This window comes from Gadus macrocephalus, chromosome 7 (genome assembly GCF_031168955.1).
Source record: "Gadus macrocephalus chromosome 7, ASM3116895v1".
Taxonomy (NCBI): domain Eukaryota; kingdom Metazoa; phylum Chordata; class Actinopteri; order Gadiformes; family Gadidae; genus Gadus; species Gadus macrocephalus.
Genome location: NC_082388.1, coordinates 13,128,101 through 13,155,378, shown reverse-complemented (window position 1 = coordinate 13,155,378; position 27,278 = coordinate 13,128,101). Strand labels below are relative to the sequence as shown.

General features: G+C 47.3%; 2 protein-coding genes and 1 long non-coding RNA gene across 5 annotated transcripts; 2 read left to right on the top strand and 1 right to left on the bottom strand.

Moving 5' to 3' along the window:
• The first annotated feature begins 371 nt into the window (after positions 1-371).
• LOC132460845 (prenylcysteine oxidase-like) lies at positions 372-6,535 on the top strand. Its single transcript, XM_060055774.1, has 7 exons — positions 372-753; positions 1,209-1,415; positions 2,256-2,430; positions 2,519-2,730; positions 3,050-3,190; positions 3,289-3,703; positions 4,107-6,535. Exons 1-7 carry the CDS (start codon positions 648-650, stop codon positions 4,354-4,356), a joined length of 1,506 nt encoding a protein of 501 aa, XP_059911757.1. The 5' UTR covers positions 372-647; the 3' UTR covers positions 4,357-6,535.
• On the bottom strand, positions 6,113-8,584 carry LOC132460940 (uncharacterized). Its single transcript, XR_009526477.1, has 2 exons — positions 8,462-8,584; positions 6,113-7,310 (listed from the first exon to the last, which is right to left on the bottom strand). It is a non-coding gene; the product is annotated as an uncharacterized LOC132460940 (long non-coding RNA).
• Positions 8,432-26,662, top strand: crebrf (creb3 regulatory factor). 3 transcript variants are annotated; one of them, XM_060055689.1, is made up of 10 exons: positions 8,432-8,564; positions 13,676-13,937; positions 14,404-14,529; positions 16,009-16,169; positions 16,311-17,560; positions 17,717-17,914; positions 18,193-18,382; positions 19,054-19,127; positions 19,573-19,692; positions 20,212-26,662. In XM_060055689.1, the coding sequence occupies exons 2-10, from the start codon at positions 13,929-13,931 to the stop codon at positions 20,358-20,360; spliced, it is 2,277 nt and encodes a 758-aa protein (XP_059911672.1). In that variant the 5' UTR covers positions 8,432-8,564; positions 13,676-13,928; the 3' UTR covers positions 20,361-26,662. The 3 variants fall into 3 exon arrangements, with proteins under 3 accessions (XP_059911672.1, XP_059911671.1, XP_059911670.1); XM_060055688.1 differs by lacking the exon at positions 8,432-8,564 and adding an exon at positions 9,215-9,358; XM_060055687.1 differs by lacking the exon at positions 8,432-8,564 and having other exon boundaries at positions 20,242-26,662.
• Positions 26,663-27,278: the final 616 nt, after the last annotated feature.

Genomic DNA, 27,278 nt, shown 5'->3' with positions numbered 1-27,278 from the left:
CGTGATTTACTTTAATATGGTTTCCAGTACCTCGAAGAGAGAAATGAAACCTATTCGAAGTGCCTGCCTACCATAGGAGTACATCTGGGTCAAGCTCCAGTGATCTAAATTCATGACCTGTTTTCCAACTTAAAGAAATGGTCATGCTGGCATGCAGAATGCTTACAGTACATTTAATGTTACATTTGATGGCTGATTTATATTCACTTCCTTATAATTCACTTCCTGGATAATTTCTGTTCTGAGGCTGAATTTAATTACTGCCATGAAGAACACTCATGAACATTATGTATCCAATATGAGGAGAGGCACCAGAGGACGGCCTTTTCTCCACTCTATAAACCCGACCGCACCCCGGAACACCCGATCCCCGACCTGCGTCTAATGCTTCTAATCTTCTATTGGCTGACCAGAGATCGGTATTACGTCACGTGTGGATGTTGCCGGACATGTGGTACTTCGCATCATCATCGTATCCATCTTCGACATCCATCTTTTAAACACCATCATATACTCACACATTTTGATAAGGTTTTAAAGAACGATTAAGCGATTAACAATTATACAAGTGGACCATGGAGTAAGTCTAGCCTAGACTTTCGCTGAACGTGGTCCTGGCCTGGTTTGGTTCTCCTCCTCGTCCGGCCATGCCCCGCCGTGTGATGCTCCTCTCCATGCTGCTCCTGCTGTCGCCGTCCTGGTTCTGCGACTCGGGGTCGGCTCAGCTTGACGGAGCTCAACCTTCCAAAATAGGCAAGTCCGTCCTCAGGCCCGGCGTCCTGGGGGCCATGTCTGCTGTTGATGAGCATGATCCACCTGTGAGGAGAGTAACGATCAACCAGGGATCCATCCCTATGGGATGATTTGTTTAATGATTAAATGATTGGTCTTTATTTTGATTTGATTTGTTTGCTTTATACATTGCAGGCATGTAGACATACATTGAGAAACGAAGGAGGTACATTCAGTACCAAATCTACCAGCCAGGGGTAGTCAGTAGCTAGCTATAGTCTCAAAAAGTTGTTACATATTTCATAAGTAAACGTTTTTTAGTTTCCTTAATGCCTATTCATTAATCACAATGCAAAATAGTATCGGAATACTTGTATTTACCTTGGATACTCTGCCTTCTTCACTGCCTCCAATTTTCAATGCATCATGAATGAGATAATAACAACTCAATTAATCATTGGATTCCTCCTTAACAGCCGTTGTAGGTGCGGGGATCGGTGGTACCGCGACAGCCCACTTCCTACGGCAGCATTTCGGACCAGAGGTCCAGATTGATGTGTTCGAGAAGGAGGAGGTTGGGGGTCGACTTGCCACAGTCACTGTCAATCACAATGACTACGAATCCGGAGGCTCCATCATTCACTCCCTCAATCTCCACATGCAGGACTTTGTGAAGCAGCTAGGTGTGTTTTTGCGCTACGTTCACAGATGCAGCAATGATAGAAAGGATCCTGAGAGGGAGTGGAGATAAATATCCTGTTGGCCGGCATAGAATTTGGCTAATCTGTTTCTTCCACAACAGAAGTGGTGGAGCTAACTTTCCATAAGCAAATATGAAATGTTTCCACAACACTCTGAAGGAACCATACACAGAGAGTGTGTGAAAAGCTTCCTTTAGTAACCATGATTCTCTGAGTGTTGACCTGTCCTCATACTGGCCCTGTGGCCCCTGCCCTACCAGGGGCCTGTAGGACCTAGCCCGCTAAGCCTCAGGGGTCCCTTCTGCGAAGGGACCAACTCTATCGGCCCTTTGAACTTCTTTTCAATGTCATTGTAAGTACTGACGAATGTGTTGCCATGGAGTACACGATGGTAATGTTTTTTAAAGGTTTGTTTTGAGTGTTTCAACAAAGCACCAGTGCGTTATTCATAAGGAAACATACGTGAGTACGGTGCACAAACGACTTTGGTAGTAATAGGTGTGTTCGAGCACATGAAATAAAACTAAACATTTGGTTTTGGTTCTTGGTAGGAGGGGCGTGTTTCTCTATAGTAACGACCAGAGACTAACAAACACACGGGATGTTACTCCTGTTTTCTCGTCATAACTTATTTTAATAAAGCTATACAATGGCAAAGATTACTTTGTTGACGATCTTATAATAAGACATATGACCATGTTGAAATCAAGCTTTGTTGTTCACTGGCTCTTCAGAGTAGTGAGGTGTTCATTCAAACGGGCCCAGTGCTCATGTTAAGCTGTGATTTATAGTTCTGTGTACGGTGAATTCCCCCAATCTCAGGTCTGAAGTACCGGCGCAGCGTGGCGGGCAAGACGGCGGTGTTCGACGGGGACGAGGTGGTGCTGGAGGAGACCGACTGGTACCTGCTGGACCTGTTCGGCCTCTGGTGGCGCTACGGGATCAGCTTCCTCCGCCTGCAGATGTGGGTGGAGGAGATCATGGAGAAGTTCATGAGGTGGGTGGTGTTCTCCATCACAGACCCACCGTGGGTACCTTCAGGATAAGGGGGAGGTGCTCATTGTGCGTGTGTGTGTTTGCTGTAGGATCTACAAGTACCAGGCGCATGGCTATGCCTTCAGTTCAGTGGAGGAGCTGCTGGCCTCTCTGGGTGGAAGTGGCTTCATCAACATGACGCAGAGGCCGCTCTCTGATTCGCTGGTGGAGCTGGGAGTGTCCCAGCGCTTCATCGATGAAATCATTGCACCCATCATGAGGGTCAACTACAACCAGAACGTCAGCATCCCGGCGTTTGTAGGTGAGGAGCGGAGAGGGTTGGGTTAGAGTGTGTTGCAGTGTTCTTGTCAAGGATGAGCTTGAAGAGCTTTCAGTATTAAGTGTTTCTCCTTTATTATTTAAATGGACTGATATGCCCCCTGTGATGGTCCACGACAAAACATTTAATTTATTTGATCAATAAAACGTATCATTATTTTTGATATGATTATTAAGAAGGTGTGTGTGTGTGTGTGTGTGTGTGTGTGTGTGTGTGTGTGTGTGTGTGTGTGTGTGTGTGTGTGTGTGTGTGTGTGTGTGTGTGTGTGTGTGTGTGTGTGTGTGTGTGTGTGTGTTTTCAGGTGCCGTGTCGCTGGCCGGCGCCCAGACCAACCTGTGGGCGGTGGAGGGCGGTAACAAGCTGGTGTGCTCCGGCCTCCTGAAGCTGGCTAACGCTAACCTGCTGCAGGCCCGGGTCACCAGCATCTCCCCGCTCCACACAGGTACCCTGGTTCCTACTACATCCTGACCCCCCCCCCCCCCCCCCCAGTGGGGAACAACGTGGTTTCATAGGCTTGTGTTCCTCTCTGCCGCCCTGAAGGAGAGACGGTGCAGTTCCAGCTGGGCTTCACCACCGACGGAGAGACCCACTCCGAGGCGGCGTACGACGTGGTCGTCTTGGCGACGCCGCTCCAAGACAGCGCGGACCCGGGCGTCCGCTTCCACGGCTTCTCCCCGCCGCTGGCGCCGCTGCCCGGCGCCTACCAGCACACGGTGGCCACCGTGGTCCACGGCTACCTCAACACCTCCTTCTTCGGCTTCCCGGACCCCCGCCTGTTCCCCTTTGCCAGCGTGCTGACCATGGATGCCCCCGAGCTGTTCTTCAACAGCGCCGCCAGCGTGTGTCCCGTCAACATCTCCGCAGGCTTCCGCCGCAAGCAGCCCCAGGAGGCGGGCGTGTACAAGGTGTTCTCGCCGCGACCGCTCAGCAAGGCCCAGCTCAAGACCCTCTTCAGGTGGGCACACACTCTGCACTGCAGGGACCCCCGCTTCATAGAGAGACTAGAGACGGCAGACAGGGTACTGGTCTTAAAGAGGACTTATCCTCAGGACTAGGATGAACCACCACACGACCATAAACCAACCAACACTGAGAAAACATTAGGGACAGGATGAACCACCACACGACCATAAACCAACCAACACAGAATACATTAGGGACAGGATAAACAACCACACTACGATAAACCAACAAACACAGAGAATACATAAGACATAATGCGCAACCGCGAAAAGATAAACCGACAACTTCTACAAAATAATAAATTAGGAATAGAACGAACAACCATAATCAAACGATAAAGCAACCTCCAGCCTTGCCCTGACCTCAGACCCCCCCCCCCCCCCCCCCCCCCCCAGGTCCTATTACTCAGTGCAGCTGACGGAGTGGCTGGCCTACCCCGAGTACAGCAGCGGCCAGGGCCTGCCCCCCGTGGAGCTGCACCCCAACCTCTACTACCTCAACGGCATCGAGTGGGCCGGCAGCGCCATGGAGATGAGCTCGGTGGCGGCCAAGAACATCGCGCTGCTGGCCCACCACCGCTGGAACAGGCAGGCGGACATGGTGGATCAGAAAGACCTGATGCACAAGATCAAGACGGAGTTGTGATGGAGGCCCGCGGACGGCTGAGCCCCGGGGGACGTCTCCTGGGGTGCCCCCGTCCAGGACTCACCGAGAGGGCGGTGGAGGTGAGAGAGAGATACGTCACGGAGTGTCTGACGGTGTGGCTCTGTGCTTCGGATGTGAGGCCATTAAAGGTCCTCTGAGACCACTAAGGGAGGCTTCCTGTGGAGCTCATCCAACGTCTGGTCAGTTATGCGGTGCTGCAGAACAAAGACCTCCAGAGTGTGGGTCAGAGCCCTGTAGCGTCCACTGCTTTGTTCAACTTCCTCAGCCTTTATTATTAGTATGTATGTGTTTGCATTGAGAGGGCAGACCGATTTTCCAGGGGACCGTAGGCCCCTCTGGAGCGGGGGTGGGACTGGGGGGCCCCTCTCCATTGAACATCAGGCGTAACAGAGCAGTTGTCTATGCAGCAGAACTGTCACCTATTCTGCCGCTGAATGTAGATCTGTGTAGCTTAGTTTAGCTTAGTTTAACTTTGCCGAGCCTAGCTTTTTTATATTGGTTGCTATTAATACTTTTTTATTTATTATTTGTATTATTAAAGTTTTTACTTGATAATTGCTTGTATTTGTTTCAGTATTATAGGATATAAGAAATAGAATGGCATGTGTGTGATCTGACTAGATCAGTTCATTACCTTCAATTCCATAAAAAATACGAACCAATATCTAAGTGAACTTCACTGGCAAAGCATAGATATCTAGAAGTGATGCAGTTAAGGTATTTGCATATTATTTGGTAAGCACCAGTGGTCTTCCTGTTGGCGATGAAACCACAGAGGAATACCTCATTTACTCAAATACGTAAGCACCATGATGACTGTGAAGAACCATGTTTAAAGAAGACGAATCATCCCTCTAGTGTAATACATTATGACACAAGCTTCAGCTTTTCGTTTAGCTCAGGCTTAGCTCAGGAGGTAGAGCATTTGTCTTGTAACAGAAAGGTTGCTAGTTCGATCCCCTGCTCCTCCTAGTTGAGTGTTGATGTGTCCCTGAGCAAGACACTTAACCCTAACTGCTCCTGACGAGCTGGCTGTCGCCTTGCATGGTTGACTCTGCCGTCGGTGTGTCAATGTTTGTATTAACCGATGTAAGTCGCTTTGGATAAAAGCGTCTGCTAAATGCCCTAATTGTAATGGTAATTGTACAATAATTTACAACCACTGACAATCCAGAATTTTTTTATTTATTTGTATCCTTGCTTTTTAAAAAATAATCTCATTCCTTTATGCTATTAATTAATATTGCAATATCTGAGCTAGCTACTGGTTCTATGTAAATCCCTACTTGCTACCACTCTATGAAGCCCAACCTTAGCTGATTTATTTATCTGGCAACAAGCAAATGTGTGTCATTTCCTATTGTGTTTCATAGCAGTGTGACTCAGCACTATTTAAAGGCTGAAGTGGGTCCGTTATCCATCATCAGAGACTAATTCGTGTCTACAGTGTTAACACCCTGTTGCATACAGTGTTTCATATCTCTAATGTACTCCGATTCGAGGCCACATGTTGGCTACCACACAGCAGCTACTGTTAAAGCTGCCCCTCGCTGAAGTGACCGCTGGTCTGTCAGCTGAGGATCGGACTGTCGCCCCCTCAGACACCGCTGTTGTTGCTGCTCTTGTCTGGTTCAAGTCATGTTGTTCAAACAGCAACTCATCTTGAAACCCTGTTAGCCTCTTGATCAATATCTTGAAAAGGGAAGACCTGGGGAGCTACTCAACTCTGGGCACGTGAAGAGACATTCAGCTTTGCTATATTTTGCTGTGGGAAAAACTCTTTTGTACATGTTGTGTGGCTGTAGGAAGAATTGGTTTTACAATATAATGTGTCATTAAGTTAAAGGTATTAGCCAACAGAATAATGTGTCCAACATAAATATATCACACAGGCTTTGTACCTGTGAGGCATGGGTCTCAAAGCCAAAACCCCAAACAAGTGGACAAAAACATGCAATGTAAATCACTGATAACATCTTGGCTTGTGAAACTATTTTAAAGATGGATAAAAATAGGTTCTCAATTATATCACCACTTCTCTATATGACGCAACCCAGTTCAATCCATGTAGCAAATCACAGCGTTATGGTTCATTTGTAAAACAACATTGGATTATGGAGGCTGTCACATTATTTAATAAAGCTAATATAAACATGAATACCTTTTCTTCAGTCTTTTGTGGCATGTTACGTATTTGCAATATAAAATTGGGGGAAAGTGGTCATGGGAGAAAACAAATTATGTCTGCATGCTATTTAATATCTTCTTATCACGTAATACTCGGTTCCTGACAGGATCAGTGACGTGAGAAGAATGAAGCAACGTAATCCTCCCAGACTCTTACTGCTGCTCAGCCGAGATCCCAACAGATGTAATATCTAGTGTACCTGCTTGTCCCTGTCCCTTCTAAGGAGAACCACACAATGCTTATCCCTACAGATCACCACATACTCACCACCAGACTACACACTTCAACTCCAATGTCCATATTCAAGCTGTATGTTAGCATGAGCTTTTAAACTAACCTCTTTATGCTCCCAAAGGGCCTCAAGCTATATCTCAATAGGGATGAAAGTCTCTGCTAAATACCATGACAAGTTAATGACCAACATATGTCCTTGACCGGCCCAAGACCCCGAGGGCCGTCCTACCCCCTCCTCACTAACCCTGGTCCCTGGTCTCTGCCGCTGGCTGGATGTTTGCCTTTGATCCGTATAGACTTGGCCCCCCAGAGACGCCGGTAATCCCGAACGAAGAGACAGCGCCGGCCTCTGGCCCGTCCTGCTAGAACGGCGCCAGGCCTGGAGGCTTCCTCCGCCTCCCGTTCGTGTCGGGGTCCAGGTCTCTCCCCCGCCCATGTGCTCCTCTCTGCCCCCCCCCTGAGACGCACGAGCCGGAGACCCTGCTGATGTATGTAACCACGGAGACGGGACCTGTTCCAACAACAAGAGACCGTCGAGTTGGGGTCCGTACATCGAGATAGTAGTAGGGACTGTTTGAACAGGATGTATCCTGGAATGTTCTTCGACCTCCACCTAGTTGCGATAGGATTATGTTCCCCTTGCTTCTTGTTATGTTTTAATAAATCAAGGTTTATTACACGTTTAATCAACTTTGAAATGACACTCAATAATGCAATAAAAAGGTTGTTTACATTGAAAACTACTCAATATAGTAGGGAACCAACGTCCCCAACATATTGATAGACAGTTGGATGGACACATAAAGGTTTTGACGTTCATTATTTTTCTAAAACTACAGCAATGTTTTTAGACTGAACCTTCAGCTGGGCCTTTTTATGTGGTTTTGTTAAATGGGAACAGGGTTCCCATTTAACAAAACCAGTCTGTTGTAATGTTGTAATGTTGCATTGCAATTTTGTGTCGAGAAAACACGAAGAAACAAGTATTTATTTATTAGTAACCTTCCCTTGGTGTAATAGTGTAGACATTATAGGCATTAAGACTTACCTCCTGCTTTGATTGACAGCTAAGGGTTCACATCATGGTATTATGAAATATAACATGATAGTAACATTATGTACTGTAGCATTATGAAACAGACCATTCGGGAATAATGTATTATGAAGTTTAATACCTTAAGGTTATTGCTGTGGGATCTTTTTTTATATAATCCTGAAAATATAAACGTGTTTTTTAACATCAAAACCACACATTTCCATATATAATAATTTATTAATTTATATTTAAATCAAATTGTTTTGCATTGTTTTTCTTTGGTCCCCTTATCAGGTTGTTACAATATAAGATAATATATTATAATACTGTAGAATAATGAAATAGGGTAATTGCATGATCAATACACTGCATTACATGTTTTAGTTTTAAGTCATCAGTAATTCTTTTTCTATTTTAACTCTCGGCAAATTATTATTTATCTATGGCAGAGGATGAGCTCATATTGAAATCTTAAAACACACACCAGTGGGAATATATTGAAATATGTATGCAATATTTTGAACATAACAGTGGAGATTGGCTGTGATAGGCGGACGGTGCACCTCGTGACCCAGCAGTCACGCGCCTTCCAGGAACCCGTCAGGAAGAAGAAAAACAAAACAAACCCGAGCTCTGCGCGTGGACTCCATTGAAGACCGCCTGCACGTCAACAAACAGGACCCTGCACGAGGTCCCGCTCCGAACTAGACCCCCCTTCGCTCTTCTTCAGTGGGTAAGCGGTCCGAGGGACCGGATCTAAAAACTTTACCGGGCGGAACGTGAGCGATGGGTCGGGGACACGGTGCAGCGGAGCGTTAGCTCGCAGGCTAGGCTCACGTCGGACCTGCTCGATGAAGGGGGCGGACGGAGGCCAGAGTTGAGCTGAGGACGAAAAGGAAGGAGAGGACGGGGATGAAGCAGGACCCCGAATATTAAACATTGCATGGAGAAGGGGGAAGAATAGTGAAGTTATTCTAGCGGGGGTTTGTGGTCGTTTTTCTACTAATGTTTTTAAAGCACAGTTAGGGTTAATTCAGCAGCTCTCCGTCCAACAAGCTGTCAGAACACCCTGTCACTCTGTCTTCATCAGATGGTGACAGTGTGGAGGTTCATGTCCCCAGATACCCGGAGGTCCACCTCTACTTCCATAGGGCATGAGTTGGACCGAAAGGTCCAGGTTACTGAACAGGACACTTTGTCCTGAAGCTGGTCTTCACTAATTAACGCGCTACCTCGTTATAAAGCTGGTGTTGAACATGACATCTGAACATGACATCCTTCAGTGTCCCAGGCCGCTCGAAACCACGGTTCACGCTCCCCCCCACCCCTCCCCGGACCGTTAGAGCAGCTCGAGACCACCACGGTCCACGCCCCCCCAGGACCGCTAGAGAAGCTCGAGACTACGGTCCACGCCCCCCCCCCCGGACCTGATGGAGGAGCTCGTGAGCGAGAATGTTCCATGTGACCGAGGCTCCGTACAGAACATCTCGTTCTCGCGGTCTTAACGTTTTATTAATTCACCCGTATGTTAACGTTCTGGTTTGTTGTGAATGTTTGTTTTGGTTTGCTTGTCTGTTTGATGCTGCGTAGTTTATTAGATTAATGCTGTTCCGAGATTGGCTTTGTTTATTCGTGTGTGTCGAATAACGATAAAGCACCAGACTAATCGAGCATTACCATGTTCAGGGGTTAGTAGACGTTAGTTGATGTTAGTATATGTTTTTGGGACTAGTAGACGCTATCTAGGCCAAACAGGCCTCCGAATTGTTTATCTTCTGTCTCCTTCTCAACCTAGCTTGAAACGGGTTGTGTTTATCGTGAAGCAGCGATTAGAGTGAAGGCATTGCAGGGCCATACGTAAAGGCTCGGGGGCGGAACTTGAGCTTTATTTGACCAATCCTGTGAAGGATTTAGGTGGGTGTTGGCGCAGTAAAGCTAGTTTGAGGATTTGTTTTGTTTTGCAAAGACTGTATCATGACGGTAGACTGGTGGCAAGGCTTTGCTAGTGTTGCCTGGATAGAGGTTGGTGTCTTTTTAGGTGACATGTTTTAAGCAGTTTAACAAATGATTTTGTGTTTGTTTATTCGATTTAAAAGGTAATTCGAACGACACATAAATTGTAAACTACCTAACATATGACATGCATTAGTTCAGGATATTGCTTACTTAATATTTTTTTATCTGTATGACATTTTTTTTTTCTGTATGACAATGGGTGCTATGACATAGCACCCATTGTGGTGCTCTCATTATTTATTATTATTATTTATTTGAGAAGCTTATAAGCCTAAATGTGCAAGAAATGCTGGTATGGTCAGGACTGGATAGAGCTATGATGCATATATTAGCCACCAAGATCTAGACTCTATAAAGCGAGGGCCCATCTCATCTTCGCATCCATTCTTAAGAGACTTGCAGACTGCACTGTATGTTATAGACTCTGCACCAGGGCTGAACAATGACAACAAATACATTATTACCTCATAACTAGGGGTCGTTAAACTAGTTGATATTTCATCTTAACCAAATATCGATTTTCCTGCAACACCCACCAACAGAGGATTAGCGGTATGCAATTGTCATTTTTATCTTAAGCAATAGCATATTTGATTGGTACTGATCCTTTCTCTTGCTGTCACTTTTGTAGCAATGTGTATACAATAAATTTAACATAGGGGAGGATATATATAGAAAGTCTTACGGTTGGATATATACAACGTTTTAACTTTTATTTGGGTAGCATTTGCCAATAATTCTATTTGCAGTTGATGGTCAATAAGTTGCGTATATTCAGTATTAAAAGTACAAGAATTTATTTATGTGCTGAGACTATGTATTTATTCTCAATGACTATTGAGTGTTGACGCTTTCAGTTTCATCCTGGTGTGTGTGTGTGTGTGTGTGTGTGTGTGTGTGTGTGTGTGTGCGTGTGCGCAATAACAGAGATTCTCAAAGGTGAAGAAAACTTCCCCTAACTATCAAATGTAGCGTGATGCAGGAAATGAGGCAATTCTTCTGTCCTCAAGGTTTTGTTCATGCTAGTCTAGTGTGTCTGACTGTATCTGTGTTTGCAGAGGCTTACAGCAGAATACTTGGTCATCTGGTAGTGCCCAGGCCCGGGGGTTACGTTTAATAACTTTAAGTCTACATGCCCATGGGCATCAATGGGCCATTGTACCAGCACAGCCAACTTCCCAGGCACTGCCCCACGGCTGTCCTTATGAACCAGCTCCCCATTCAACTAGTCTCATTGTAGCCTTTTTAGCTTAGTATACACATCCATGTATATCGTATCTTATCCAATACAAGTGAGCATGTGGTTTGTACTAGTATTATCAACAATTAAGAAATGAAACACACTGGATGTGTTCAGAGAGGAAATGCATGTGCTGTCATATTCTGTATGGAAAGGGCATGTTGGGCTGTAGCATTGTCTAAAAAAAATAGATGATCTTTAAGCCTTAATAAAACACACACTGAGCGCGCACACACACACACACACACACGGATACATGGTTCACACAAACACACACGCACACACTTTCTTAGTTAAGTTTTGCCACCAAGTGCCGTTTTCGGAATATCCTTAAATATATATTATATATTGATATAGCATTGTAGAAACGTTCTTTCTACTTTAGAGGAGCCCCGTTAACCAGTCTTTGTTTATCAAGGCTAGGAATAGAGACACGAATACATGAGCCAGATTATTTGGGCACATTTAACAATACAAATATCATATTTAAATATCCCTTCAGGATGTGATGATGATGTTTCATTTATTGTTTCTATTCTATAATTTCATCAGAAAGCTGGGCCACTTTCCCTGTACTGATGCATTGTGGCACAGTGAAGAGGCCGGCTTTAGAGCTCTGAGGAGGTGAGAGGCCAGCCTTGGAGCTCTGAGGAGGTGAGAGGCCAGCGTTGAAGCTCTGTACAATATAAGGAGGGAAGAGGCCGGCCTTAGTGCTCTGTACGCTCTGAGGAGGTGAGAGGCCAGCCTTAGAGCTCTGTACACTCTGAGGAGGTGAGAGGCCAGCCTTAGAGCTCTGAGGAGGTGAGAGGCCAGCCTTGGAGCTCTGAGGAGGTGAGAGGCCAGCCTTGGAGCTCTATACAATATAAGGAGGGAAGAGGCAGGGAAGAGGCCGGCCTTAGTGCTCTGTACGCTCTGAGGAGGTGAGAGGCCAGCCTTAGAGCTCTGAGAAGGTGAGAGGCCAGCCTTAGAGCTCTGAGGAGGTGAGAGGCCAGCCTTCGAGCTCTGTACACATTGAGGAGGTGAGAGGCCAGGCTTAGAGCTCTGTACGCTCTGAGGAGGGAAGAGGCCGGCCTTAGAGCTCTGTACGTTCTGAGGAGGTGAGAGGCCGGCCTTAGAGCTCTGAGGAGGTGAGAGGCCAGCCTTAGAGCTCTGTACACTCTGAGGAGGTGAGAGGCCAGCCTTAGAGCTCTATACACTGAGGAGGTGAGAGGCCAGCCTTAGAGCTCTATACACTGAGGAGGTGAGAGGCCAGCCTTAGTGCTCTATACACTGAGGAGGTGAGAGGCCAGCCTTAGAGCTCTGTACGCTCTGAGGAGGTAAGAGGCCAGCCTTAGAGCTCTATACACTGAGGAGGTGAGAGGCCAGCCTTAGAATCTGTACACTCTAAGGAGGTGAGAGGCCAGCCTTAGAGCTCTGAGGAGTTGAGAGGCCAGCCTTCGAGCTCTGTACACACTGAGGAGGTGAGAGGCCAGCCTTAGAGCTCTGTACGTTCTGAGGAGGTGAGAGGCCAGCCTTAGAGCTCTGTACGTTCTGAGGAGGTGAGTGGCCAGCCTTAGAGCTCTGTACGTTCTGAGGAGGTGAGAGGCCAGCCTTAGAGCTCTGTACGCTCTGAGGAGGTAAGAGGCCAGCCTTAGAGCTCTATACACTGAGGAGGTGAGAGGCCAGCCTTAGAATCTGTACACTCTAAGGAGGTGAGAGGCCAGCCTTAGAGCTCTGAGGAGTTGAGAGGCCAGCCTTCGAGCTCTGTACACACTGAGGAGGTGAGAGGCCAGCCTTAGAGCTCTGTACGTTCTGAGGAGGTGAGAGGCCAGCCTTAGAGCTCTGTACGTTCTGAGGAGGTGAGAGGCCAGCCTTAGAGCTCTGTACGTTCTGAGGAGGTGAGTGGCCAGCCTTAGAGCTCTGTACGTTCTGAGGAGGTGAGAGGCCAGCCTTAGAGCTCTGTACGTTCTGAGGAGGTGAGTGGCCAGCCTTAGAGCTCTGTACGTTCTGAGGAGGGCTGTTGAAACAGAGGACGGAAGAGGGCAGGAGATGGCGGGGGCTGTCGTCATTGGGCTGATGAAAGAGAAGGACTGAGGAGAGATGAGAAGGAGCTGACTTGGACTTCCTGTTATGCTGAAATGTCAGTCTACTGTACACAGCAGACACAAGGCAATTTATCTAGAGAAACAAAATGAGTCACTTGTTGAAAGCGCGGCGGTATTGTTTGTTATGTATGTACACAAGCAACTCTTGCATTTTGCTCGTTGCAGGAGAGTAGACCTCAAACTCTAAGACAGACGTTATATCAAGAGGTGTTATAAACGTCACAGTGTTGTTTGAAAATAAGTGTTTTAGCATGCAGAGGTTGAGTTGTTTTGTAGGTCCACATTAAACAGCAAACAATGGAGACCATCTTTATGTTGTCTTCCAAAGAATGAAGCAGCATCCATTGTTTTGCCCAGATACACGTTGGCCCTTGGCAGCAACCATGAATGATTGTAAAACTGCATTGAAAAACGCAGTATGCCGTTTTTGAATCTACAACCATGTTCCCAGGCTTCATATTATCTGGTTCACATCCTTGTTTCCATGTTGTCCACCCCAGACCGAAGCACAGCGAGACCCCCGTCCAGCAGAACAGCCCAGCGGACCCCCAGCAGCCACATCCCGTTCCCAGGACCGCAGGCTGCAGAGACTGCAGATCTCTGTGGCTACCCCACCCCCCCCCACCCCCACCCCCCCCACCCCCAGCACCCAGGCCCCCTGTTGCCCACGTCCATCCTCACACCGTTGGGACTGGAGACGAGGCCCAGAGGTTGCCCCCTCCCCCCCGGGAACATATCCGGCTGAGTCTGGCGATGCCTCAGGTACTTTCTGGGTGGGGGGGGACGAGGGGACGGGGGGACGGGGGTGATGCTGTTGACCCCTGAGTTGTAGAATGGGAGTTTTGGTTAATTTCATGATATTCATATCGTCTATGATAAAACATGATAATTAATGTCTATGCCGTTGCCTCATTTGGTAAAGACTGAAAAAACTGAAGCTTTTAGGTATTTCTCACAAAGTTCAGATTTTCCGTTTGCGATGGAGAATAATTGCAATGGGAAGTAGCTACTAAGTCAGTCAAAAGTGATGAATGCCTGTTAACAAGGTATATTCAATACATGGAACATTAATTGATTTTAAAGTTATGAGTTAATGTGTTATTAACAAATATATTCTAAATCCTTCTAGATATTACTAACGTGTCTTAGGAGTGCAGGTAGTCTTTAGTCTCTTTGTGAAGCATCTCTGTTGCATTTCTCAGCCAGTTTATTTCCATTGTGTTTGCAGCCTAGCATCAGTGGGATGGAGCCACCCTTTGGGGACGCATTCGAGAACTATTCATTTGCTGACCAAGCCCTGACCAGTACTGACCTGCTCAGCAGCAGCTCTGACCCCGACTTCATGTATGAACTGGTGAGTACACACGCACGTAGACACGTAGTGGGAGACCTTGGAGGAACAAACCAAGCGCTAGGCTAGCCTATGTCAAGTGAAAACTTGTATCATCTGACCACAATTTCCATGCCCGATCTTCACGGGACATCTTAACCAAAAAGCCACATCTCGAATCACATCATTTATTTTATTTTGTGTTTTCTGATCAGATCTTTGTATTGCAACACATGTCAGCTTCCACCACAAACAACCATACCTGCAGTTACATGGGGTTGACCATTAGAGGTGCTGTTCCAGGCTGTTTAGATTCTCTGCTCGCCCTCTCCACAAACAGAGGCACACTAGATGGTTGGGATTGAAATGGTTCAAGGAGCAGATGTTGAGAGGAGAGTGGTTTGCTGGTTGTAACTTAAATATTCTATAATGCACCAGGCATCATGCATTATGCATTTCAAATCATTACCAAGTGCTAACACATTTTGCATAATATCTGATTAGTTATTGGTACATAAGCAATCAATATCATCACCCCTTTCCTCTCCCCCTGGTATGGAGCCTGTTGCGTGTTGTGTCTCTTGGCGCCATATAGGGCTCTCCTGTAGGAGATGAACCACCTACACCATGTGGGTGTGTGGCTGGGAGTGTGTCACACAGGGCAAGGTTCCCTGTGATCTAATGTGTTGTTCCTGCTCTCGCCTGCAGGGTTCTATATTCACTAAAATCATCTAACTGAAATAACACCAGATGATTTCAACATATGCCCAGGCAGTGACCTGAGTTCACGCATACTAGGGCTGCTCGATTATGGGAAAAATCATAATCACAATTATTCTGGTCAATATTGAAATCACGATTATTTTTTTGTTTGACCACATGTTGTATTTATTCAGCATGTCTCTCCCAAAAAAAACTTTGTTACAGAACTTCGCCTTTAAAAAATACACAAAATGGTCAAAAAGAAAATCTCCAATCTTAAATGATTTACAGATATGTATCCAGCTGTTCTGCCCTTTCTATGAATCATTTAAAACAAATTAAAAATAAAAAAATAAAAAAACTCGATTATGTTGATCGTTTGACGCTAAAATCGAAATCGCGATAAAAATGTGATTGATCGCCCAGCCCTAACGCATACTGTAAGTCTGATTGGCTCATGTTCTTCTGTGGTTTCATCCCTGTTTAGGTAGTGCCTAACAATATTAACACAGAACTTCAGGTTTTACAATAGCTATTTACTAATTTGGGGCACTATTCATGTTTGATTTTGGGGATATCATTTTAAGGCAAGAATTCCCGTAAAAAAGCTCTCTTCTTCAGTAGTTTATTCATTGCTTTGTTTACTCCACGGTTCTTTGGATTCATGGAGTCTACATCCGTATCCGGATACAAAGGAATGATGAAATCCTTTCTTTGTGTTGTGGCCGTAAGCACACTGACAAACTGAGGTTGGCTCCAACGTGGCACCGCCGTAAGCTAAACGCCGTCTGCTCTCCTCAGGACCGCGACATGGACCCGCGCCAGAGCCCCCGCGGGGACAGAGGGGCCGGGCTGGCCGAAGGCTGCACAGAGCACATGAGTGGCATGGGAGGGGAGTGCGAGGCGGTCTGCAGCGGATCGGCCTTCGAGCAATGGGACTCGTACTGGGAAGACCTGACCAGGTACACGCCCGCACACACACACACACAAATCTCTTTGTTTTATTGCAAAAATGAACAGTTCCAAATTGCCCTAAAGGTTTTTTAGGCCAATCTGGATCAGTTTTGTGCTGCGGGGAACCTCATGCTGTCTCTGTCCGGTAGATACACACGGCTGGCTAGCTGTGACATCTGGGGCACCAAAGAGGTGGACTTCCTGGGTCTGGACGACTTCTCCAGCCCCTACCAGGACGAGGAGGTGATCGGCCGCACGCCCACCCTCGCCCAGCTCAACAGTGAGGACTCCCAGCCGGTGGGCGAGGTGCTCTACCCCTCCGGCGAGCTGCTGCCGCCCGGCCCCCCGCCCCAGTGTCTGTTGCCCCCGCCCTCTGGTCACAAGAGGCCCCCGGGCTTCAGCTCGGGCCCGGGGCCCACCGCCACGCGGCCCTCGCCGGCTCCTCCGTTGTCGCTGTCTCGCGCTTTCGGGGGCCCGCTGCCCGATTTCCCTGAGGGTTCCCAGAAGGCCACCTGGCCGGTGGCCTCCAGCACGGAGAGCATGGCCAAGACCCAGAGGCCCCTGACGCTCACCCAGGACCACATCCACACTCAGCTCAAGACCAAGGCCAGCCATCAGGCCATGATGGTGGCCCCGCCGTCTCACGGTGCCCTCTTCGTACGGAAGGCTAAAGTCCGCGTGAGCGCCGGCCACCAACCACAGACGGACGTCCTCCACCGGTACCCAGAGGTCAAGGGGTCGGACGTCCCCCTGCCCCTCTCCCAGCCTCCAGAGGAGATGGCCTCCACGTCAGGCAGCAGCCCGGCGGCGGGCGCGGCGGCGGCGTGCGCTCCTCTCCGTGGAGGCAGGGAGGGGCCGGGGAGGAGGGAGCCAACCGCCGCCGCGGTGGGGAGGTCTGCGGCCGCGGCCCCCCAGGCCGAGGCCCCGGAGAGCCACGCCCAGGGGGGCCACGCCCAGGGGCCGGGGGCCGTGGGAGTCGGCCTTGTTGGCGCCGACGTCCCCATGGACGAGGAGAGCAGCGAGAAGAGCAAGGAGGAGGAACACAACTACTCCCTGTTCCTGACCCAGGTCAGACTGGCCGGCAGGGCCCCCCCCGCCCTGGAGGAGGAGGAGGAGGAGGAGGAGGAGGAAGAAGAAGAGGAGGAGGAGGAGGAGGAGGAGGAGGGGGAAGAGCAGGAGGAAGAGGAAGACGGGGAGGCGGCGGAGGAAGAAGAAGAGGAGGAGGAGGAGGAGGAGGAGGGAGAGGGGCTAGAGCTGGACGATGAAGACCACGATGAGGGGTTCGGCAGCGAGCATGAGCTTTCCGAGAATGACGAAGAGGAGGAGGAGGAGGAGGAAGAGGACGACGACTACGAAGCCGACAAGGATGACGACATGAGCGACGCTTTCTCTGAACCAGGTAGCTGACATGAATCTCTTTGACTCCAGGTAGACGTTCTGCACCAAACAAATCTGAACCAAACACCAATTGTCCCCCCCCCCTGCGACATGTGGTGCTGTCGATTGCGACAGGCTAGTGTTAAACGAGTCCCCCCCCGCCCCTCTGTTCCCCCAGGCTATGACATGGAGCTGGTGGAGGACATCAAAGGCCTGACGGCAGGCGTGTCCAGCCGCAAGCGAGGGAAACGCCGCTACTTCTGGGAGTACAGCGAGCAGCTCACCCCCTCCAAGCAGGAGCGCATGCTGAAGCCGTCCGAGTGGGACCGCCACACGCTGCCCAGCAACCTGTACCAGAAGAACGGGCCCCTGCACGGTGAGTCCTCCTCACCGCCGGCACCACGCTCTGCTCTGGTGGCCTCCGACCCATGGTTCATCTGTAGCAGTTGTCACATGAATAAAGCAGGCTTTCAATGGGCCATTTTATTTGGTGTCCATTTTGAATGAGTTTTTCCGTTTTATCGAACAGCCCAAACGTTATCTTTCCGATCGAATACACAGGGACATAGATCCATTGGGAAGCCGTGAGCAGTGCAGCGGCTCATTACTGAGGTGAGATGGAAGCTAAGGTCAAGCTTTTTCCCGCCCTCCTAGGAAAGTACAAGCTGAAGAAGTCTCGGCGTACCGACGTGGAAGACCTGACTCCCAACCCCCGCAAGCTTCTGACCATCGGCACCGAGCTCCGCAAGCTGAACAAGGTGATCAGCGACCTGACCCCAGTGAGCGAGCTGCCGCTCACCGCCCGGCCCCGCTCCCGCAAGGAGAAGAACAAGCTGGCCTCCAGGTACGTGGCTCCACACGCCAAGCCCTAGCTGGCTTTGGTCCAAGGCTGGCGTCACCGTTGTACGCTATGTTCTTTGATCTGTTCAGGTTATGGGTTTGTAATTTTGTTAGAAAATAGAGAAAAAAATCACCAAGAAATTGTACCTAATCCCCCATTTGCAATAGTAACATAACATTAGCCCTTTTTTTCAGTTTTTTCAGAATTTCGAAGGAACTTCATTGATTCACCCCTTTATGTAAAAATGTCAGATTTGATGCACATACTTGTATATTTGTATGTGTTTGTATGGATGGGAGGGTGCACTATACTGAATGTATTGTTATCTCCTTCTATCGCATTTTCCTGAAACACAGCTCCACTCTGCTAACGAGTGCCCTGTGTGCTCTGTGTGTTCCTGTGTGTGTATGTGTGTGTGTTCCTGCGTGCGTTAATGTATATATCTCATGTGTGTATATCATGCATGTGTGTGTGTGTGTGTGTGTGTGTGTGTGTTTATCATGTGAGTTCCTTTGTGTTCATGTCTGTATCGCCTGTGTGTGTTCCTGTGTGTTTATCATGTGTGTGTGTGTTCATGTCTGCATCTCCTATGTGTATCTCCTGCATGTGTGCGTTCCTCTGTGTATCTTATATCTCATGGCAGTGTGTGTTTTTGTGTTCCTGTGTGTATCCAGAGCGTGCCGGCTGAAGAAGAAGGCCCAGTATGAAGCTAATAAGGTCAAGCTGTGGGGGCTGAGCACTGAGTACGGTACGTTACCATGGCAGCGCCAACACCGTATTACAGCAATAGACTGCATGCTCAGTATATACAGAGATCATCCCTAAATGAGTGACTGACCTTACCTGAAAGGTGGTAACCTGTGTATATGGATAGTTATTCACTCATTTAGTTAAATAATGAAACGTGGGATAAAGGATGGGCAGACTACGATATTGATAACTTCTAGATTGCAGTGAGCTTGATGGATTCAGATTGGCAGTAAACAGGTAGGAAGTCAACCACCAGTACCATACAGCACCTTCACCTTATGCCCGTGGTCCGAGAGACACAGAGGTTCTGATCTGACAGGGGACACCGGGCTCCTGGTCCTCACCGGCCTGGAGAAGGGCTCCTCATGGTCGAAGAGGCTCATTTGTTCTGTTCCCCTGGTCTGCAGTTTGTAATGTTACGTGTTTGGACATGTGACCCGTAGACCGGCTGCTGTTCGTGATCAACGCCATCAAGGAGGAGATTGTGACGCGCGTGAAGGACTGCTCCCCCCAGGCCACCAACATGGCCGACACCCTGGACCGGCTGGTCCAGGAGACACTTGGTGAGTCCCTGGGGACGACGTGGTGGTGGTGGTGTGTAGTGCAGGTTGCTGGCTCTAAGCCGTCATTTGAGGGACACTATTCAAAAGGACCAGGGAGGGGGAAGCAGAGAGGGAGGGAGGGAGGGATGGAGGAAGCAGAGAGGGAGGGAGGAAGCAGAGAGGGAGGGGGAAGCAGAGAGGGAGGGAGGGATGGAGGAAGCAGAGAGGGAGGGATGGCGGAGGGGGGAGCAGAGAGCGAGGGAGGGAGGGAGGAAGGAGAGAGGAAGGGGATGTTCTTTGGGTTGTTTGGATTAAAAATCTTGCTCTCTCCTGCTCTCTCTATCCCTAATGCTTTGGGATCTTACCTAGAGATCTTTTTAATTGATTTAAAATATAAAGCAGAGGAATTTAAAGTAATTTAAATGTATCAGCACTAAATGAATAAATGAGATGAATAGCGTGATGAGTTAGTTTTACAGATAGCAGAGAAGGCCCCAGTGGATGACGGTGTGTTTCTGTGGTAGTCTCTTTGGGGTAAAGCCTATAATGCGCTTCTCCTGGTCCTTGCAGTGTCCTCCCCCGTGGCCGGGCAGACCTCAGACTTTGTGAACCAGATCTTGGAGAACACGGGACAGGGGGACCCCACGGGGGGCCTGGTGGGCCTGCGGGTTCCCACCTCCAAGTGCTAGACGTCGGGGGTCCGGTCCACGGATAGGAGTGGCCAGTTACCACCGTACTATGTCACTGTAACTATGTCCTCCTGCATGCCCCTCCCCACTAGAACACACAAACACACATACACACACACACACACACACCACACACAAGCGCGTCCCTTCCCTTGTGTGTGTGGATGTGCCGTGCACGCCTACCCTCTGTCCTCGCTGTCCGCAGCTGGGTCCCAGGGACCATGTCCTCATCTCACCACCGATCGACGAGCCTGCGGGGATGATGTGTGGAGCCAAGGACATTGCTGATCTGTGGTGGCTGGTGTTTAGCGTAACGCTGTGTCTGGGTCTGTGAGGGCTCAGCTCTTTGGGTCATAGCTGGGTCTAGGAAGGTGGCCGCTGAGGTCACCATAACCACGTTTCACCTTGGAGACGGCCGTGTGTTTAACCGCGTCAACACCTGACGGGCCCCGGTCTGTACAACCAGTGGTTTGTGCAGCAAAGCTGGAGCATGTGTAATGTAGATGACCTGCTTCGATGTATGATTATGAAGTTACCAACGGAGCCCTGCTATTCTACGTTTAGAGAGCCCATCAAGAATCCGACCCATACCATTTAAGAGCCGTCCTCTCAATAGAAAGGAATGGGAGCGACGGTGCAAAGGAGCCCGCTCTGATGGCTGAGAGCTCTGGTTTGAATCGCCATTGAGGAGCAGACAGCCAGGGGGCGCTAGAGGTGAACGGTTATCTCTTCTGGAACCCTCCACTTCCCCTTTTGTTGTAAGAAGTGACTAGACTCAGTGTCTGGTTCATACTGGTGTTTGATCCCAGTTCTATTCATTGTGCCTTGTGTGTTGGGTGTGTGTGTGTGTGTGTGTGTGTGTGTGTGTGTGTGTGTGTGTGTGTGTGTGTATGCGTATGTGTGCGTGTGCGTTTGCATGAGAAGGAGAGGTAGGGAGGATAAAAAAAAAAGTATGAAAAAAAGAAAACGAGAGACATGATTGGTCCAAGCTCCCGAAGGATCAGCCAATCAGAACCACTTGATGTTGAGTGGGCGGGTCTACGAGCAACATAGGTCACCCGAGGACACAGCGTTGGGGTTGTGTAGTTCAGCTGTAAAAATATGTTCTGAATGTACATGGAAAAGGAACCTACCAACGTGTGATGCCACAGAGTCTGTGTATATAGGAGGGCTCTGCAAAAGGTGACTTTGGTTTTTGGTACTCTTGTCTTTGGGAACGGGAGAGATTAGACGATATTTTAGTTACAAAAGAAAAAAAGATTTGCACACTATATATTTTGATTGTTTTTGTACCAAAGACACATGCAACGAAATGGCGACTAGCCAGTAAAAGTAAGGATTTGCACAGCTTACCTGACGCCGTATTGAATGTAACACATGTGGGGGGGGCAGGGAACTTCGTAGAACTGTGAAATTAGCTTGGGTCCAATTCTGTACAGAAAAGGAGCATAAATCTACTCTTTAACTTTCTTTTATTGTTTTCTTATTTACTAATGAACTTCCTACCATCCTAGTGGGCTTCACAAGTAGACCTGTTGCTAAGTAACGCTTCATTCCTGAGTCCTCCTGCTACTAGCTTGTTTGTGGTGGGTTTGAGTAGGACAAGCGCTAGTGGATAAGCTATATTGGATTTCCGTCTTGTTTTTGCTTTGTTTTGTCAAAGTTTCACTGACAATAACCAAAATGTTATGTATTTGTGTTAACTATATTTCTGTATGGAGATTTTGTTTATGAGCAGAATATTAACTGAATTGTGTTGAAATGTGTTTTTGAAACACTGTATATAGTCACGCCCTATATCTTTGGTGATTTGCCACTTTCTTTTCCATGACAATTGATTCGTTATGAAGCATGACACATTTCTAAACTATCTTTGCATTGGAGACGATAAACTGAATAGAAAGAGTACAAAAAAACAAGCAAAAAAAGGTCCTTGCTATATTTTTGTATTTTAGCTGCCCATTGGCTCTTTGCTGTTGGTTCGGAAGTGTTTCATAGGATACGCCTCAGCGGGGGGGCTCTCATGGGGAGGGGGGGGGGGAGTTCTAACCTTTGACCCCCTCTGGTTTCACTAGAATAGAGACGTGGAGGTTTGGAGGAGGGTTCTCAGGACCTTCCTGGACATGTACTGCCTGAGGTCAGACTGAAGACAAAATCTCAACGGTGCCCATGCTGGTCTTTGACAACCGGCCCGGGACGGACAGACACAGACAGACCTCTGGAGCATTGTGCCATAAAGCCTGATTCAGCCCCACAGGGGGACGCTGGTGTTCACTAGCACCTCCCACTGAGGGGGAGTGGAGTGCCCTTTGAGTTCAGGTCATGGGAGAAGGTGACGTCCTGCTGGTCTTAAGCTGGTCCAACCTCAGCTCGAACTGAAACCAGCCCCAGCTGATTGACCCTTCATCCTGACCCTAGGATGAGGAGCCCTGAATACTGGCACCTCCTACCGCCAAGGCTCCTCCCTCAGGGGCCACCCGGGCCGTCTTACTCCTGTTGGGGGGGGGGGGGGCCTTCGCTGGACCCAGGCACCCGTTGTGGTCGGGGGGGGGGGGAGGAGCTCTTATGTTACGTCCTTTGATGCTTTCGGTGACCTTGAAGCGTCCCTGTGCTGATGGTTGGAGAACAGCTATGTTCCACGTGATCTAGTTTTACTCCTGCAGTTTGATTCTGTCCAAGAAGGGAGTAATGGTGCTTTTTCTTAAACTACAACCATAACTTGTTCATCATTCTATTTGCCAGGAGTCCAGTTGTAGCTCTCTCTCTCTTTGTCTCGCTCTCGCTTTCTCTCTTCTCCCCCCCCCCCCCCCCCCCCCGATAGATTATTCCATAGTTGTCATTCATTTTTGTAAATAGCCTATAAGGTAAGATGTATCTTCTCAATGTTCAATATAGATATATGTAAAGAATATGATATCTTATATGTTTAAAGACAAAAAGCACTTTGTTCCAAAAAAAAAAAAAAAGCGAAAAAAACAAAAGCATTTTTTTTTCCTTCCATTTGCTGCTACGAGGCCTGGGGTGAATGCTGCGCTGTACTTGATTATTACTTGCTAGAATAAGACACGGTCCAGCCCGGGGTAAGGTCTACTTCCTGCCCTGGTGTGGGCTATTTCCTGTCCAGGTGGATCTGTGGCCTGACTAGTCGATGGGTCTGTTTGAAGCCATGTGATTACATGAGGTATTGTATGATAGCACATTGTTGTGTGGCTTTAGGATCCTCTGTCTTGACCCTTTCTCCCTCTTCTTCTGCGGTCGTGTGGTGCCTGGTTGAGGACAGCCTGGAAGGCACGTTGGCGTTGTGAGCTGTAGAGTTCGGTGTGACTTCCAGGGCCCTTACAATGTTTGAGAGGTCAGCCTCCCGTGGTATCATGACTCATTTGCCTTCAGTAGAGGTTTCCTATGGAAAAGACACTGCTTTGGCTTCCTCTTCAGGGTGATGTACAGTGTAGACATTTCTCCAGAGAGCTATATTGTTATCATTTATAAACTGATTTCTACTTGTGACTTAACGAAGCGGAGAGTAGCCCAGGGCCGGTGGGGATAACCCATGAAAAGAGCTTCTTCCCGGCGGCTCTGGGGGAGAAAATTAAAGTTCCTATATCACTGTACTGTATGGAAAGCCAATCACAAATGGAGACTCAATCCGGACACTTATTGCCTTCTTAAATAACCTTTTCACACACGCAGAACAAAATAAAATAGCGGCGTGGTCAGCGACACAGGGGCCCTGCCCCGGGCTGGTGTTGTCCCGCTGCATACTGTCAACTCCAACCGATCAGTGAGGGCCTCATTGGCTTCACCAAACACAACCCAGGTAGCAGGAGCCGGAGGAATACATTGGGACTAATGGATTCAAATACTTCACCTCCTCGGGGGGCTTTCTTTTGACTTAACAGGCACTTTAAACATTTGAGGCATATTCTCAGCTAAAGTTTTATTTTGTACCTCCGTCTGGTGAGAGGCCGCCATAGGCCCTTGTTATTGTTGTTGTTGTCGTCGTTGTTGTTGTGTTATAGTTTGAGCCAGCCGATAGGGGGGGCGGAGGGGGGACCTGAGAGGGGGTTGGTTCAGGGTCTCCGGGCTGGTTCTAGAGGGGGTGCTCACAGGTTTCTACATTTGACGTGATGGTGCAAGCTGTGCAACTTTACCACAAACCACAAGACTCTGTGGCATTTGAACAGTCGAGGGTAGGAGTGATATTCTGCGCCAGTAAAATTGTTCCCTGTGTTCCTTATTTTTTTCTCAAAATATGATACCTAAAGAGTCTTTAATTAAGCTAATTCATTGTGTAAAGTTTGTGCTACTCTTGTCCAATAAAAGCTCAAGTGATTACATCCATATAGCTCTTCTTCAGCAGATCAGGGGTACATTGTTCTTCTGCTCCAAATGGTGTAATATGACATATGAAATCAAAAGAAAATATATTTGTGTATTCAAGTTAAAGTCGCCATTGTTTCCTCTGTACAAGAAATATTGCATACGTGTGTGTGTGTTCAGGATTCTCAATGTAGATCAATAAGGTGCAATGCTCTTTACACAAACAGAAAGAGGGCCAACTGACTCAAGTGGAGTCAACTGATTTTCACTGCTGTGGAATGAGCTTTTTTCTAGACAACATTCAATCTGTTCCTTTTGAAGGTTTGGACTCTGATTTGAGGTTCAATTCAACTTGTGTTTGCCTTGATGACGCTGATTACGTATGAATACATTCTATTCTATTTGAAATTGCAATCCATTCATACTAAACAGCCGTAATGATTGGCAGTAAATGTATCTAGGCAACGGGACAGAACCCAGTTGGACCAATCAAACGACAGCTTCTTGCTTTATCCAAGATGGAATTGTGTTTGTGTTTATTATTAACAGTTATTTTTCTGTGTGGTTTTGTTTTGCGACTCGAGATTGAGATTGGATTTCAGTGTCCCTAATCAAATTATCTCACTTATAAGTCAGTATATCAACAATTCACAACACCTTGAAGCAAGGACTTAATTCAAAGCATTATTGATTAATAACCAGAAATATAAACAGGATAGGAGGTGTTGGCATTATGGATATAAATAAAAACAATCCTATTTATTACAAATTACTTACAAAAAAATAATAATTCTCTGCTGGTTATATCAAATCTCGGAGTGTGTATTTAAGATAGTTTATATTATTTATTTTTTCGATTTGTCTTGTTCTTGCTGGTGTAGTCTGCCCTTGTTGCCTGTAGAGGTCCTCAGTGTAGAGGACAGTTCTGTGCACCTTGTTCCTTATGTGTTAAATACATTGTTGTTTCTATAAGGAGAATGCCTTTGGAAAGTTAACTGTGCATGCATTGTCTGTGTTAAGGCCCATGTTACAGGAAATGTGTTGCTTTCCAGACCATCTGTGGACACTAGTAACACAGCTTTCATGCCCAACACAGAAACTGCAAGTTTTCTCTCTTCTTCTCTTTCCAAGAAGTCTGTACATGCATCTGATACTGAGGACAAGGTTACCAAGTAGTTTGAATAGGGTTTCTCTGCATAATGCAGCTACCATATACATATATCACGTTTAATTTCCAGATTATAGCAGGTCAACAGACACACCTTCCATTATTTGTATTAATTGTTTTATTATTTACATAATCTCAAAAAGAAAGAATCAAGGTAATTTAATTTAGAATATGATACCTGCTGAACCAGGTGCCTTACTCAAACAAATGAGAACACAAAGTTAATCTGAACGGTCGTCTGGAAGGGCGCCACCTTCAGAGACTCGACCAACCGAACACCAAATCCCTCCTCGGGGACATCCCCTGCTCAGATACACATTTCTGATTGTTTCTGATTGGACTCAATTGATATGACTGGCCTTGAGCCACATATAAACTATTGCATAACATGGCCCTATGGTTTGAGTTAAGTGTAGGGCTACTCTAAAACGATGAAATTATACACATTCTTCTGATTAAACTACTATTGGTTTAGCGATGTGTGCTTTTTGTTGTAATTATGAGAATCTTTGAGGTTTTCAGTATTAATTAAGCACATAATGGTAAAATAAAACTGTCTCAAGTCAATATTGAATCTGGAATCCTGGTTCTAATAAACCTTCTCTGCCCACTAGGCCCCACTGAGTATGCATTGGATGCAGCCTGTTGCTGGTGCGTTTCATGGAGAGAGGAGCGCCTAGGACTGATGGAAGTGACTTTACTGACCAAGGCTTTTCTCGCCTCTTTCTCTGGCTTCCAATACAATGTGCAGTGCTGCGGCCAATTGTGTACATTCTAAAGAAAGAATATGAAAGGAAAAACGAAATTACCTTTTTTTTTTTAAAAAAGGTTTTAAATGACCTTAAGTTAGGAAGCTGTTGTAAAAGTGCCAGATCCTCCTTCAGAGTTCGCTGTTGGTACGGAGCCGTGGGCTGAAGCGAGGCTAACTGTGGTGCTAATGTAACGGTTGGGTGCTAACATGCTAATACAGCTGCAGTAGCTATGGCTATATTATTAGAGGACTCGGGCGTCTCCCCTCCAGCCCCCTGCTGGCTGCTCACACGACCCGTGTCTTTAGTGCTGCTTGGCTCATGATTGTAGACAGGCCTTCCTGGACAAGAGACACACCAGGATGGGGACTGGTGTGCGTCAAATGTTCCTGTTGAAGATTTTCTTTAACAAACGCACATCTTCTTATTCAATTGAATTCTGTTGGCAGGCTGAAAAACAGTGATTTATATTTGTGGTCAGAGATGCAGTCAGGAGTCTGGATCGTTGTATCCCCATAAGGACGCTGTCCCAAAATATTAATATTGTTTATATTTATGTTGATGTTGCACTTCTTTTTTTATATTTCCAAGACGTATTGTGTATACCTTATCAATGTCGTGTTTTGTGTATTGCTAGGTGAGATCTCTCAGAAGGCCAGAGTTGATGGCTGTTATACAAAC